The following is a 15,145-nucleotide window of genomic DNA, read 5'->3' as shown; positions in this document are numbered from 1 at the left end:
TTTTTTGTTATATTAGGTTTTTTGTTACGCAGATGGGGTACGTTGCCTTTTATAAAGCCTTTAGGTTTTGAACTAGTTCTGTCATCCAGCCTGAAATGTCTTCAATTAAAAAGGGGGAAAAAGAAAAACCCTCCTCCTTAGTCCCCCAGTTCCCAATCTAGTACCTGCCTCACTAGCGTAAATAACACAACGGAGCAAAATTCTCCATTGCCCACCTCTGTACTGAAATAATTCCCCAGACCGAGGAGCTGCAGCAGTATAATCGAGTGGAGTCTGTTTTAGCGATGTCCGTGAGATTGTTTAGAGATGTACCCCGATCGAGACTTGGCAAATACTTTGTAAGTCACAATAAAACACCTAATTTGTCTAGTAAAAAACCTGCTTTGTCTAAAAATCAGTGTGAAGATAACTCTCTGAAAAAAGTATTTTAATTTAAATTGGTACACTTTTTTAAAAAGAGAGTACCTGAATGCTATTAGTGATTTGTATCATATTTTAACCAGTCGGCAGAAAAACTTGCACTCATTTTACTGTAAAATAAGTGGTGGGACTTGCCAAGTCACTAACTCCAAACCTACTGGGGTAAAATTATTCTCAAAGTATTTTTGTGACTGATTAAGGCCTTAGTTCTGAAATACACCCTCATTATAATAGGATCATCAGACAAAATCACGCTACTATCGTGCATGAAAATAATAATAAGCATCTTCACAATGGTCATAATTTGTTGCCTGCCTGTTTCCACTTAGGATTAAAATCCTTTACTCATGAAAATATGTGCACTCATTCCAGCCAGGGTCAAATTCTGCCCTCTGATGTGTTCACTCAAATCCCACTGAAGCAGGTGGGACTTGTGTGCATGCTGTGAGCGCAGATTTTGGTCCAAAGTGCCCGAATGGAATGTTTTAACAATATACTCGGAAAAAATTAGCCCTTAGTCCATAAAGATAACTTAGTTCTCGACAGAAGTTTGGTAGCTTTTTTGCTACGTGCATGATCCCTCGCTGTGGCATCCCATTTAAGGATCACGGCTCCTGTACCCGCCTGATGCCCTAACTGGGGTATTTCTGTGGTATGGTTTAGAGAGACTCAACTTGAACGTTGTCAGTACAGCAAACGCCAAATGCTGAGACATTGTACTCTGAAGCCACTTATTTGGCACAAAAAGAGGGGGTTTTAGCACCAAAAAACCCCTTCTAGCCTTACTAAATACTATGTATTTTTACAAAATTTTCCAAAAATGCATTTATCCAAATTACACGTGTTTTTACTGTGGAGTTTTCCTATGATGATTTAGAGCTTAATCCTGCAAACACTTAAGGGATGCGAGAAACTCTGTAGATGAGAGCAGCGTTCAGAGCTGCCGCCACAGGACCAGCCGAAGGAATTGTAGCGCTGACCGTTGTTCAGATCCGTAGAACCGGGACCTTATTTCTCCATGGGTAAAATGTAATTAATTAGAAATTACAAATTACCACATCGCCATATCGTTGGCAGATAAGTATCCTATCAATCAACATTACTGGGGGTGACAGTGGTCATTGCAAACACTTATTGGTGATGGTATGATAAAGATGAAATGATGCTTGGATCTTTCTAACTAGAGTGTTTGGAAAGATCCTGAACGTTTCTTAAAAAGATGCTCGTTACTGCAATTGTATGTAGCTGAAGAACAACTAAATTATCAGCGTTTAAAGGCATTTCTGCATGACAGAAATGATAAAACACGATCTCCTAACAGCAAAGCACTGACAGACAGCCAGTTTTCCAAATCTCCTGGAATGCCCCAGTTGGATAAATGAGTGCTATTGCGATGCTGAACTACTCCACATTTGTGAATTACAGTTTGCAAGATTTCAAAAATGTATTTGTTTTGGTGGCTATAGTTAGTTCATCCAGATAGTTTAAGAAAATAAATATATATCTTTTCATTCATGGAACAGATGTTAAGCACTTCCATTTTGCATCACAGTTACAAGAAGTCAAGTTACCTGTAACAGGGCAACCTTCAGATTAATTTTAACTAAAGCTTCTCTCTCAGTTCTCAAATTATTAGCAAGCTATTTTTAATGAAATCATAGAAAAAGTCATCATCTGAGGGAGTTAACAATGCAATGCAGGGGCTTCTTGTAATCAGATCCCACTTTGGTACGTATGCACAAGACCTGAACGCAGTTATTTGCCTACAACCGCCGCCACCAAGGCAATGCATTTTTGAATGTGTCTGTACCTCTTCACTCCTTGAAGCCCTCGTTGTGACATGAAATTTGATTTTGTGAATGCACTGACTGCATCCAAATGACCAACTTTTATGTAAGGCGGATTTTGTGTGTTGGGGGAGGAGGGAGAGTTCTTAAAAAAAGTCCTAACAGCTATGGATACATACCAAAAAAAAAAAAAATCCTACTCCTTTTGCTTTATCCCCCTTCAAGGCCTGAGTGTCGGGAATATGTTCTATGTCTTTTCTGATGATGGGATCACAGTCCTTCAGCCGAACGAATGTGAAATCCGGAGACACATCAGGCCCGAAGAGAGGATTTTCACAAGTTATGTAAGTCCTAAACCCAGCAGCTACAGCTGATAGCTGGGAACCTTTCTCTTAATCTCTTCAAAGGTTCTTATTGCTAAAGGACCCATTTGACACAGTGGTGTTGGAGCTTGGTGGGCTTCGTGTGGCATCCCTGAGGTATATCATCTTCTCCTCTTGAAAATTAAGGGAACCACCTAAGTTCCCAAGACTGACATGGAGGATTACTGACACGCTGCAGAGAATTTGACTAGTTATCATGTCAAAATGTAGGCAAAGACTTTCACTTGTCCTGGTTTTGAACTATTTACATATCCATGCCCAAAAGTCGTAACTGGACTGTAGGGAAAGTACACAAGTCAATAGCAGAGAGATGCGCACGTCGCTCACTGGTGCTAACTGGCCCCTTTTACTGATGTCTCCGTAGGCAAAAGAGTGGGCTACTTTCTGCTCTTTAGAAATAGTTTCCCAGGTTAAACCACAGCAGGGAGGCGAGTAAGAATGCACGGAAGATGGTTGTGCCATGCCGGTCCTCTGCATCTTCTGCCGCTGAACCAGAGACCCGCACCATCCTTGTTTGCTGTCCAGAGTTTTCTGCCAGCGCTGAGTTGACCTAGCCCTTGCTTTAGGAAATCACAGGGAAAATTTGTTCAAGTGTCAGTGAACGTCAAGCACGGGCTCGTACGCAGTGGAGCTTAACGTGGCAAGTGGGATAACGTGCCTGGAGGCCCTGTAAGGCCCATGTTTTCAGCGACCTGTGTTATGTACTCGTGCGTGGTAACATACACCATGTATATGCTCATGAAACTATCAATTCTCATAAAACACAGGTGCTGAAAGACATCCAGAAATGCTTTTTTAGTCACTCCTTTATTATAGTTTGGTGGTTTTTTTAAAAGGGGAAGCTGAGATTGTGGTTTCCTTCTGAAGAAAAGGACTCAGCCTTGCTTTCAATTTTGGGAGGAATAAAAGGGGAGAACCACTATCATGAGCCTTGCAGGCTGGGTCAGGCTCTGGTGCCATGGGTCGAGACCTTCTTGTGAGTCTGTATTCAGTATTTTTTAAATCTCAATAAATTTGTGATTGATGCTGGGTTTTTTTCACTGGATTTTAATATGCCTTAGTAGAAATCCAGACTGATGCTCACCCCAAGACCTGTCCTTAGCTTGGGCTTAATATTATTAAGCCACACTTGAGCTGTTGCTACTCAAAGACAGAAATCTTGTGTTTCTTTTCCAAAGAGCTGTAAATATTGAAGAGGTGGTTCTGGGGAAACAGCTTGAAAAGAACAAAGAAGAGAGGGCACTTAAGGAAATAATGTCAGCACAGTGGTGGGCATAAAAGGGATTTTTAACGTCATTACTTGGCTGCCTTTCAGAGAGACCTCTAAGGTTTCCTACAGATATCATAAGGCCTTTTGCCTTTGGTATAGGGAGGATTGGCTTTTTTTTCCCCTCCCTTTTCCCTTTTAGTATCTTGAGTGTTTGCCACATAGACAGTGACACCAGCCTGCAACTTTAGGAGGGTTTCTACAACAAAGGTTTCTTCATTTGCTATTAGAGGGCACAAAAGCAGATAGAGCAGCTGCAGCTGAGCACTGTAGCAGAAAGGCCGGTGACCTTTCCTTGTTCCTCTTGGTTTGGGTGGATGCTGTGTTGTGAGAGCCCAAGCCCCAGTGCGCAGCCGAGGATGAGGAGGGCAGTTTGGAGGCTGTCAGGTGCTTGGCTGCGTGAATGGCTGCTGAAGCCCGAGGCTGGGCTTTTGTAGCATCTTTTAGCTTGCAGTAGCATAGATCCCCAGCCTGGCCGGAGGGCCAGGAAGGAAAATGCAGCCAAGCTGTTGAGTCTTGTATCTTCAACCTTTACATGTGGTCTCCACCAAGGTACGTAGCCAACAGAGCTGTGCTGCTTAGAGGTGAAATCTTTTTATCCATAATCATCGCTCTGATACAGAACCCGGTGTTGGCATTGTTTTTTCTTGTACCGCCTCTTTCCCTGAACAGGCTCTGCTGCTCGAATCGCTTTCCCCTTAGGGAGGTTGTGCCACTATTTAAAGTGACCCAGCTGTTGCATTGACAAGATTTAAAACCAGCAGTTGTGCTCACTGAAATATATACGTGGTCATTTAGTTTTACCCTCGTTTCCACACCACAGCCCGGTCCTACACAAATGCTCTTTCAAATAAAGCAACTCAACAGAAGGAAAAGCGAAGAAGAGTAGCCAACGTGCAGAGGCTTGTTGGCGAGATCACGTATGGCTCTTCCAACTTAGGGTACCAGTGAGCTCCCACTAAAGCTAAATCCAGTTTTGCACAGGACTCAGTGAGTGGAGAATCAGAGACAAAATATGGTATCAGGCAGCTGTGAAGAGGATTTGGTTCCTTTTGAACAGGGGAATTTTCTGTGTTGGAGCAATAGACTGTAGGACCTACTTGTTTTGCTACTGTTTCCCTGAGCACAAGCATCTTAGAGCATGCTCTCCTGAACTGAAAACAAAGACTTGATGAAAACTATAAAGCTGTGATTCAATTAATGTAAATCACTGGTTTTTCAAAGCACGGAGTGATATTTCTATTGCTAATAAATGCTGACAGCACTGCGCAAGTCTTGATGAACCACAGCGTACTTCAAAAGATAGATCCATAGGCTGTGTGGTTATTTAAATTCAATGTGAGTTTGCAGGAGGTCCAGCTGTTTAATGTCACTGGGTAGAGCCAGGCTGCAGTGTGGTAGCTGATAAAATAATTATTTCATGTTTTCCAGGAAAGAAGGGGGAAAAAAATCATCCTAATGGAATCCCCAGGGAATTTTTTCCTATGGTTTTCAAGGCTAAGCTTCTTTCTGTTCCAGGCCCTGAACTTCTAGAAATTAAACCTTTTCTCCTCTTCTTTTTGTTTTTCCCCTCAGGAAGAGATCTGTCCTAGAGTGGAAGGTGAAGGCACTCAGTCCTGCCTCTGGGCTTCAGCGGTCAATGTCAGAGACAAGTACATTTATGTGACACAGCCTAAGCAGAATAGAGTACTGATAATTGATACCCAGACTCAGAAAGCTATACAGGTACTTACAAGGGGAACTCTTTATTCACTGATGGCAAAAGACTTGATATGGGACCAAAAAAGTAGAGCTTTGCCAAGTGGATCTGCTGACATCACTAAAAAGTTGGGCCTGTGTTGCTGTCACCCGTGGGGTCGCACTGTGCCGTTCGCTGTTCTGTAACCTCACTGGCAGGAGAACACTCTTTTATGGGTTGGGTATCATAGTCTCAGGGCTGCATCTGCAGCCAGGCTGCATTCAGTGTGATAAAATAATGCTAGGACGAATTTCTGGCTTACACTTATTGAGCTGCTGCCTGACCTCGGTTGTAAGGTCAGGCAGTTATAAGGTTAAGGTTATAAGGTCAGGCAATCCTTTAGACTGGATTTAAGAAAGAAATTTTTTGCAGTGAGGGTGGTGAGACCCTGGAACAGGTTGCCCAGAGAAGTAGTGGAGGCCCCATCCCTGGAAGCATTCCAGGTCAGGTTGGATGGGGCTCTGAGCAACCTGATCTGGTTAAAGATGGCCCTGCTCTTGCAGGGGGGTTGGACTAGCTGGCCTGTAAAGGTCCCTTCCAAGCCAAACCATTCTATAATTCTATGATTCTATAAGCAGGTTGGGAAGAATGAAATGGTGTGGGTATAATTCAAGCAGAAATTGGCCCCTGATCTTCTGGCTATAAATAAGAGCATAAGATGCAGTGATGTCTAGCTGGAAAACGGCACCGAGCAGCCAGATTTTTCTGCTGCTGGTGCTGCTGCTGATCCCCCAACTGATTTGAAGGCAACGCTGCACAAATGAGTGTAACAGTGGTGCATGGGAATGTCTGCAGTAAACTAATAAAATATTTGTCATGTGCATTTGGGTCACTATGTAAATACCTGTCTCTGGTGTTTTTAAGTCCTTGGATGTTGACCCGTTACCAACCAAATTACATTATGACAAGTCCCACGACCAAGTCTGGGTGCTTAGCTGGGGTGACATGCGGAAGTCCTCGCCAACGCTGCAGGTAAGTCCTTATGTGCCTGAGCCTTTGCCCTTCCTTGCCTTGGCATCATCGGTAGCAAGCTGGTGGCTGGTTGGTTGCAGTTAATTAACAGCATTTAACGGTCTGGATATAAAGCTGCTCTTTCATTTACATATCTAGTGTGTTTTATTCATCCCTCTTCCATCCATCCTCACATATTTTTCCTGCTGTTTAATTTGTTTTTGAGCAATGACTCTGCCGTAGGCTGGCAGCAGGACTGCTTTGTTGCCAAGGTCTGTTTTGTTTTAAGGCTGATGACAGAGCCAAGTGCCATAAAGTCATACAGCAAGGGCTGGCAGCTGACTGCGAGCAGTATGAGCCTGCGATGCTCCAAGTCATTTGTGCAGCCTGCGTGAGTGCAGCTTCTTTTTAACTCGATTGAGGTCCAAAAGCAGTGGGTACCAAGAAGCCACAAAGAAGATACTTTCTGCATAGAAATCTCTTACTCTTCAGGCTATTGGTAGTGTTTTATTGGAGGTGTAAGGCTGAGCAACACATTCAAGGATAAGCCTAAGGTAGGGACTAAGCGTGTGTTCACTGCAGAGCTGCAGCGCACCCTTCTCGGACGTTATGATGACCTGCAAATTTTTCTGTCTGCAGAGTTTGGGGGCATTGCACGTAAAAAGAAACATTAAAAAGTGAATGCGTTGTACGGTGCCTCAAGATTTGGACCTCTTTTCAGGATTACTAGCCTGTCGCCCTCATTATGCATTGAGCAAAACCACCCTATTCTCCCAGTTTGGTGAAGGCATTTACCTCTTCCATATAGGAGAAGTCCAGGTTTTCTGCCAGTGCACTAAATTGCTACTTATTTTCTTTAAACTCATTTTGTCACTTGTCTCTCACAAGCCTTCAGCCTCCTTTTGGATGATGATGGAGCGCAATGTGGTAGAATTGTTCCTCTCACAGTAAAATGCAAAAAGGAGCTCTCTAGGGCATGCAGAAAACATAAACAGCAAAAGTAAAACCTCAGGGAGAAATTCTGTTATTGGGTGTCAGCGACTCCACTGGAGGGGTGCCAGTGAGGTCCCCGGAGCTCCTCCACGCTCAGCACTGTCAGACCCACGGTGATATCGGGGCACAGTAATGCACATAGGTTTGGACAACTATAAATTAACTTCTGTTTCTGAATCCCTGGAGGATTCACTCTTCTGTTGACGGTACGGAAACACTAAGTGCAGGCATCTAATTGGGCATTTTGCTGCTACTGTATGTCATATGACAGAGTTGACACCAGAGCTGATTTGGTCCATCCAGACGTACTCTTCTGCAGTAGATATTTTCTGACGCTTGCTTCCCAGCCTTTCTGGAAACATAGGTGTCGTGTGAATACTCCTACCAGAAACATTTGCTTCTAAGTCTACATTAAAGCATTCCCCAACAGGCAGAGAAGAAGGGTGTCTGTGCTTTCTGACCTAAAAACCTACAAATCTGGAGTCTACATTAGTCGTGGGGTTGCCCAAGGCTTCGCTGGAGATGCTGCCCCGTGAAGGTGGGACGAGCCGTCCCCACTAGCCACATGCTCCATCCAAGATAACGGCTGCAGCCTGCAGGCTTTCAAGAATAAAGAATGGACCAGCAACTCAACATGGGCATTTTCAGGAAGAGACACCAGAAACAGAATGGGGCAAATAAATGAAGGTTTCTGAGGCAATGCCACCAGCTTGTCTCACCTGGGGATGAGCAGTTTCCTGTACAGGGTATAAGGAGACAAAATGGGCTCTCTTTACCCTTTCTGACTTAATTTCTTCCATCCAGCTGTGAGAGGTTTCTGTAATTAAAGGAGAGATGGCACATGCGTGTGATTATTAAGAAGAACACACCATCTGCACAGTTGGAAACTTGTTATAAGGCTCCAGCTCTCAGATAGTCCTTTCTGTTATCTTTATGAAGTACAGTTACACATGTAGAGAATGAGATTAGCATCAGCATCAGCAGATCTTTTCTTTTTTTCCGACCTTCTTTCCCAAAAGGTGGGCAGTGACTGATTTGGCAAAGTTCGTTCTTAAAACCTGCAGTGGTTAGTTGCAGACATGCAATAAAATATCTTTTTTTAACAAAGATGCTACTGCGGAGGTTGATCTAAATTTCCACTCATTCTTTGGAAGTCAGGGATTTATCAAACAGCCCGTGCAGCTGACTAATGGGATGCTGTTGTTTAGCCATTACTGGCTTGTGGGAAGCAAATGTCTGGCCTTGTGAAAGCAGTATGCAAGAGTGGGCATCTTTCTTGAGCAATCTAATTGGAAGAAATCTAAATGGCACGACCAGAACAGCTGTCTGAACTAAACCTTGTAGGGTTTTAGCATTTCCTTAATGAATTATGTAGCTATAAATTCAAAGCAACTACTGTTGCACATGAGAGCAGCAGAAGTTCCCAATGAATGGGCTAAAGTCATCTCGAACGGAGCAAACAATTTGAGTATTTAACATTTTAATTATTGAAAACTTCTACCTCTCTTTTTCCGGAGCAGTGGAGGAGCTGAGTTCCCCTGGCCGTGGAGGTGTGCGCTGTGCTGGAGGACAGCACGGGGAGGGACAGCCAAAGGGCCTTCCTCTGCTCTTCCCTCAATTTTATATGGTGCGGTGGATGGATGAACAGTTCTTCTCCTTCAAAGTGATAATTAAGTGCTGTGACTTAGTGTTTGATCCTTCAAGCTGGTAAATGATCGCTGTGCATTTAAGTGAGATTAATAAATATGACTATGAAATAAATGTTTATTTTAGACAGTGAGGAATAAATTATTATGGTCTTAGTGTTGTCATACTACTTCAGCTCCTGCATGACTGCTCTTTCTCGAGATATAAACATCTTATGCAAGTAGAGTTGTGTACTTACCTTACAAATGTCAAGCCTCAAATACTATTTATTAGCACACTTTTTTCAAGACAGCTACACCAAACAATATTTTGAAGTCATTAATCAATTTGAGTCTACTACGTCCCTGGGAAAAGCCACTCGGTACCATGTATGACTATGTAGTCTGTATTTACCTTTCTGCCTTACTTGCTGCTTTTTCTGTACTCAACCTTGTGTGTATTTATTGTAGGTAATACCAGAGGCAAGCGCAGGGGAGGATCAGCACGTTATCCGCACACCGTTTGAAGGAGTGGATGATTTTTTTATACCACCTACAAATCTTATTATTAATCACGTTAGGTAAGAAATGATCTTAGTGAATAGCAACAGTGACCATACTGCTCTCTTCTAGTGGACATCCTTCTAATAATCTTACAGCACTCGATGAATGTTAATGAATGAATTTGTGATCATCCTGCCTACCGTTATCCCCATTTTCACATGTGAAATGGAGAAATGGTTGAGCAAATTACCTATAGTTATTCAACGAATCAATGAAACAGCAAGAGAAGAACCTGGACTTCCCTTGGACCACACACAGGTGTCCTGACCTCAGCTTGGTCAGTGATGCCTCCTTGCAGCAAAGCAGGACACACTGCCCTGGCTTGCTTTTGCCGGGAATTTCATGGCCAGAAAGCTGCCTTCCCTCCTCAAAACAGCTTTATGGATCTGGGCAGAAACCTATGTCAAAGATTTATTGCCTGAACTGGTAAAATTTTACTCTGCCTGAAGCATAAAGCATGGTTCTTCCACGTGTTTCCAACTATTTACTTCTTCAAATATTGGATCTCTATGTGAGGTGTACGGTTGGAGCAGAAAAATGTTATGCACTGCATATTTTAAAAAAAACCCATTTCTATGAACCATCAGTTTTGAATGTTAATGTGATGTAGTGGTTAATGAGATTGTATAACCAACATACTAATAACTTGGAGTAATACTGGCTGCTTCCCAGCAGGAACAGGAAGCCTCCCATTAACGTCATCAGAATTGATGATAACTGCCCAGCAATTTATACTGTTCTTACCATGTTATAACATAACAACTGTTGAACCATCTTCTGTCCTCAGTATAGTTTAACTAAGTTAAACACTCAAAAAATCACAATGTAACTCCTTACATTAATCTTAGGTTCCCTGCAGTGAACACCGAGGACGGGGGGGGGGTCACACTTAAATGATTATGTGTTGCTTCTGATCCAAAATAAATAACTTTGCTTCCTGAAACACAAAATAATGAGCCATACTTCATGGCTATCATTCTTAATTTTTCCCTACCTCATTTTTCCAGTTTGCTTTCAAAATATTGTTATGACTAATAGTAGTGCCAGGAGGTAGATGACTCTGCTGAATGTTAAAGCCTGAGATGAGAAGGTATGGTCTGGGTTCAAAGACAGGAAAGTGGAACAATTACACTTTTTTTGTTGTTGTTTTATTGTCTTTTTGCTTCAGTGTGATTAATCAGCTGTATACAGATGATCTTCCGTAAGAAATATTAAATGTAGATAATTGTCTATAGTTTTCTATGTGCAAAGCAGAGAAAGCTGTGCCTAATTTCCTATTTCATTTGTTCAGGGCCAGATCTTTGTCCGTTCTCTCTCACCCTCAGCACAGAAAAATAATTGCTCACAGTCTAATGAGACTTACTGAGATCATGTTCTAAATTCTCCACTCAGAAACAATAAATGGCAATACCAGCATTTCCCAGGAAGGTGAATATTTAAGCAATCTCTTCCGCGAGCCAAAAAATATTTGTATGCAAATGTTCCTGCATATGTATTTCAGCTGCCTGTTATTTCAGATGGATATCTAGGAATGTATCCATTTTTATTAGTTCCCAGGGTAGACTGTTGTCTATTAAAAACTCTCTAAGTGCAAGGTTTTCTTTGAGATTTCAGATCACAGATTTTATGCAAGCGCTGCGCCTCTTCTGCAGCTGTGTGCACATAAAACACATTCTGACCCACTTTTTAAAATTAAAGTTTATGATAAGAACCATTTTTTAACTTCTTCGGGCACTTGGCCAAGTATTAAGGAAGCCTTGGGAAACAAATGCTGTAAGGGAAGGCATTTTTTAAAGTGTACTTAAAATGCATTCATCCAGGAGAAATACAAGTGTCATATCCAATTTCCCCACACACAGTGCGCTACGAATCTCCACTGCAGATATGTTCTGAAGTCTCTAATGGATGTGAGTATAATGGGAAAATGGAAGGCTTAGCCCAGTGATTTTCATGGGATCATACACTACATTGGCTCATTCTTTGGAAGTCAAATCATTGCCGAGTGTCTCATTGACAGATGGATTAAGAATAAAGAAGTAAACCCAGTGTTTTAAGCAAAATACGTATTATCTGTATGCAAGCACGTTGTCCTCCACATTTCACGAAGCAATTTTACATCTTTCGGGGAAGAGATACAAAACTAAGCACTCACTTCATTTCCTTCTGTCTGCATTGAATGGATGAAAAGATACCCAATGTAAAACTAGTTTTCATAAGTCAGTAGCAGTGACCTGTGAATCAAGGGGAACACAAACAGGCTGTTTCTATGGGCTCCCTCTCAAATTAAGCAGAAACCTTTCTTGGCTATTCTTGACCTTTTCTTGTCTTCAGCAAAGGTCAGATGTGCTGCAGCATATATCTTTTACAGAACATTTATTCTCTGCTCACTGCTGTCTGCCCTCTCTTGAGACAGAAAACAAAGACCCCTTTTCTTCGGTGCACCCTGGCTGCTTATGTTCCTCAAGAAATGTTTTACACCTTCCCTGGGCTGGCGGGACGGTGCTTAACAAAGTCTGCTCTCACCTCAGCCTTGCCAGCTCCTGCAGCGGTCCCCAGGCACCACAGGTAGCAAACACACATCACAGCTACCCTCAGATGCTACAATTTAAGAGATGAGGCTGGACGTGGTCTTCACTCAGTGGTTATACATACAGCTCAAACTTGCTCTCTGGCCCCAGCCTGGCAGGGATATGCTTTATTTTGGATGGTTTTCTATTTTGAGATTGAAGAAGTCTTGAGTATATATTGAATTACATCTCTCTAGACCTGAAACAGATTAAATACAAAACTGGTCAACACTAGCCTACAAAACACCCAAGCCTTGATATCCTTCCTATTGTAAACTGGTCTTCCCAGTAAAAGGCTTCAGTTCTTGAAGATGTTATTCAAATACCCACGCACACATTCAAGCTTCCAGGATCAGGTTGCTAATTTTTAACTGAAATATATACCTCCTTTTAGCATGTCTTAGAAGCACTGAAACGAGAGAGATTTCTTACAGAAAAGAGACAGCGTTATTGCACATGCTTCCGAAACGAACGGGATACAGAGTTTCCCAGTTCTGCTGAATTTGTCTTTTCTCAAGAATATCACTGTGTCTCCAGGGATGACTTCAGTGTCATGTTTTCTATTTCAGGTTTGGCTTCATCTTTAACAAATCGAAATCCGCAGTTCACAAAATTGACCTGGAAACTGTGACCCACATCAAGACTATCAACTTCAAAAACTATAGCTGCGTACCGCAGACCATGGCTTATACCCACCTGGGCGGTTACTTCTTTGTCCAGTGTAGGAGGAATAGGTCAGTGGCTGTGTCGCCGCAGCTCATTATTGACAGTGTTACCGATGCCGTCATCGGCCCCAACAGTGACGTGTCGGGCACGCCTTATATCTCACCGGATGGACGCTATTTGGTCAGTGCGGATGAAGACAGTGGCAGGATCAAAGTCCAGGCTCTATCTCTCCGAGGGGAAATCAAGTTGATTTATGACTTACAAACAAACATACACGTATCTGATCTGACATTTCAACCCTCTTTCACTGAAGGCAATCAGTACTATATATATGCTACTTCACATTTGCAAACAGATGTGCTTTTTGTAGAGCTGTCAACGGGGAAAATGAATGTACTGAAGAATTTAAAGGACCCTATCACATCCAAAGACTGGCCCTGGAGCAACTACAACAGAATTATGAAAGACAGTGGATTATTTGGACAGTATCTCATTACACCAGCTAAAGATTCATTGTTTGTTATAAATGGGAGGCAAAATACGTTACGCTGTGAGGTTTCAGGTATAAGGAGGGGTAACACAGTGGTCTGGGTTGGAGAGGTATGAGAGGGCAACAGCAGTAGAGCCTTCGGCAGGCAAGTACCGGTTGGACCTTTAACACTGCAACAAATGAGCAGTAGCATTGTATATTTTTACACTGGGGAAGAAAAAAAAAAAAAAAAAAGAAAAAACAAAAACCCCCTGTATAGGCTTCATGGTACAACACTGGTCTACTTGCAAGTTTTATAATATAAGGTATGCTCTGCTAATAGGAAGTGGTTTTGAAGGGGTATTTTTTATTTGGGGGTATGATTTGTGGTTATGAGAAAAATGCTGGGAAGCGAATAATATCTCCACTGAGATATCGTATAAGCCACGAAACCTAGTGATTCTATACAACAAAAGAGGGTTTGAGTTTCCATACTGAGGAGCTTTTATGTTATGTTCAAGCCATCAGTTTTCTTTCCTGTATACCTTGCCCGTTAGCTGTGCTGACTACCCCACCCCAACACAGAGAGACTACAGAAGCAATGACTGCAGTTAAAATTCACCTTTGGATGATGAGGGAAACGAAGCATCAGAGAGCAGTTTTCAAACCACAGAAACCTAGGAGAGCGATTTAATGAAAACTGATCCGTTTTCTCTGCAGGATGGCTTTGGGAGGATTCACAGATGTGATTTCAGAAGGAGGCATAACAGAAATAGGAACTGTCAGCTCGCTTTCTTCTGTGCTTAATTTTGCTCTTGGTACTACTGAAGGCAATGTTATGAGTCCCCCCCCTCTTCTAATGCATATTTGTGCGATTGTATTTGAGAAATTTGGCATGAAATATCCAGGCCATTAGAGTGGGTAAAAGCCAGGAAACACTGAGGAGGGGTCAGAGTTTGTAAAAAATTTTGTTGAGAAGGGGGCATTAGTCTTTCAGCAGCTTGTGAGTGCGGTCAGCTTGGGCACAATATGCAAAATCTGCTCTTCAGGGGCAGAGAATTAGTTGTGGTTATTCCCATAGGAGGCAGCAACACGTCTAGAAATTGTTGGTTTCTCTCATTAAATATTTAGTAGCACTGAAGTCACTTGGTTCTTTGTAAAATAATAGCTACAATGACAGAGGGTATTTTTAATAGAAAACTCACTCATTTTCTAGTCATAGCCTTAATTTGCCTATTTCCTTTCAGACATCCTGGGAAACAATTTTTCTTTGTGATTTTTTTGCTTCCCATTTATAGTGCACTTGTTTATAGTCAATTATCTTTTAGTTATGAGCAAAGAGATTCATGTAAAACCAGCTGAATTACCTTAGAATGCAACAGCTGGCATTGAGAAATTTCAGTTGAGTTCCCATAAAAATATAGATCCATTTGCACATTTGGAAGATATAAAAACTTTTCTAGTTGCGTTTTTGTAACTTTCTATATCCATCACCGTGAAGTAATCAGGGCAAGAGCAGCTGTGGCTCGCAAAGTGGTGCAAACCAGGTGAGCATCACTGCCACCACGAACGGGCGCATCCGAGCGGTCGTATCCCACACGCCGCTTTGCATATGTGGTCTTGACGTGGGTGAAAACTCTCTCTGAAGGTAAACATCTGTTGCATTGGAGCCGCCCGTCGGCCTTTCGAAAGACCGAGCTCATTTTGCGAATGAC

General features: G+C 42.3%; 1 protein-coding gene across 3 annotated transcripts in view; it reads left to right on the top strand.

Moving 5' to 3' along the window:
- FSTL4 (follistatin like 4) overlaps positions 1-13,567 on the top strand; it is a 239,052-nt gene extending 225,485 nt beyond the window's left edge. For all 3 annotated transcript variants that reach the window (XM_072872822.1, XM_072872825.1, XM_072872823.1), the window contains 5 exons: positions 2,433-2,551; positions 5,433-5,582; positions 6,460-6,567; positions 9,636-9,745; positions 12,865-13,567. In XM_072872822.1, coding sequence (XP_072728923.1) covers positions 2,433-2,551; positions 5,433-5,582; positions 6,460-6,567; positions 9,636-9,745; positions 12,865-13,567 — 1,190 coding nt within the window. The remainder of the gene's footprint in view (positions 1-2,432; positions 2,552-5,432; positions 5,583-6,459; positions 6,568-9,635; positions 9,746-12,864) is intronic.
- The last annotated feature ends 1,578 nt before the right edge of the window (positions 13,568-15,145 follow it).

This window comes from Ciconia boyciana, chromosome 9 (genome assembly GCF_034638445.1).
Source record: "Ciconia boyciana chromosome 9, ASM3463844v1, whole genome shotgun sequence".
NCBI classification, from domain to species: domain Eukaryota; kingdom Metazoa; phylum Chordata; class Aves; order Ciconiiformes; family Ciconiidae; genus Ciconia; species Ciconia boyciana.
Note: the sequence above shows the minus strand (reverse complement) of the source record. Positions and strands in the feature narration are given on the sequence as shown.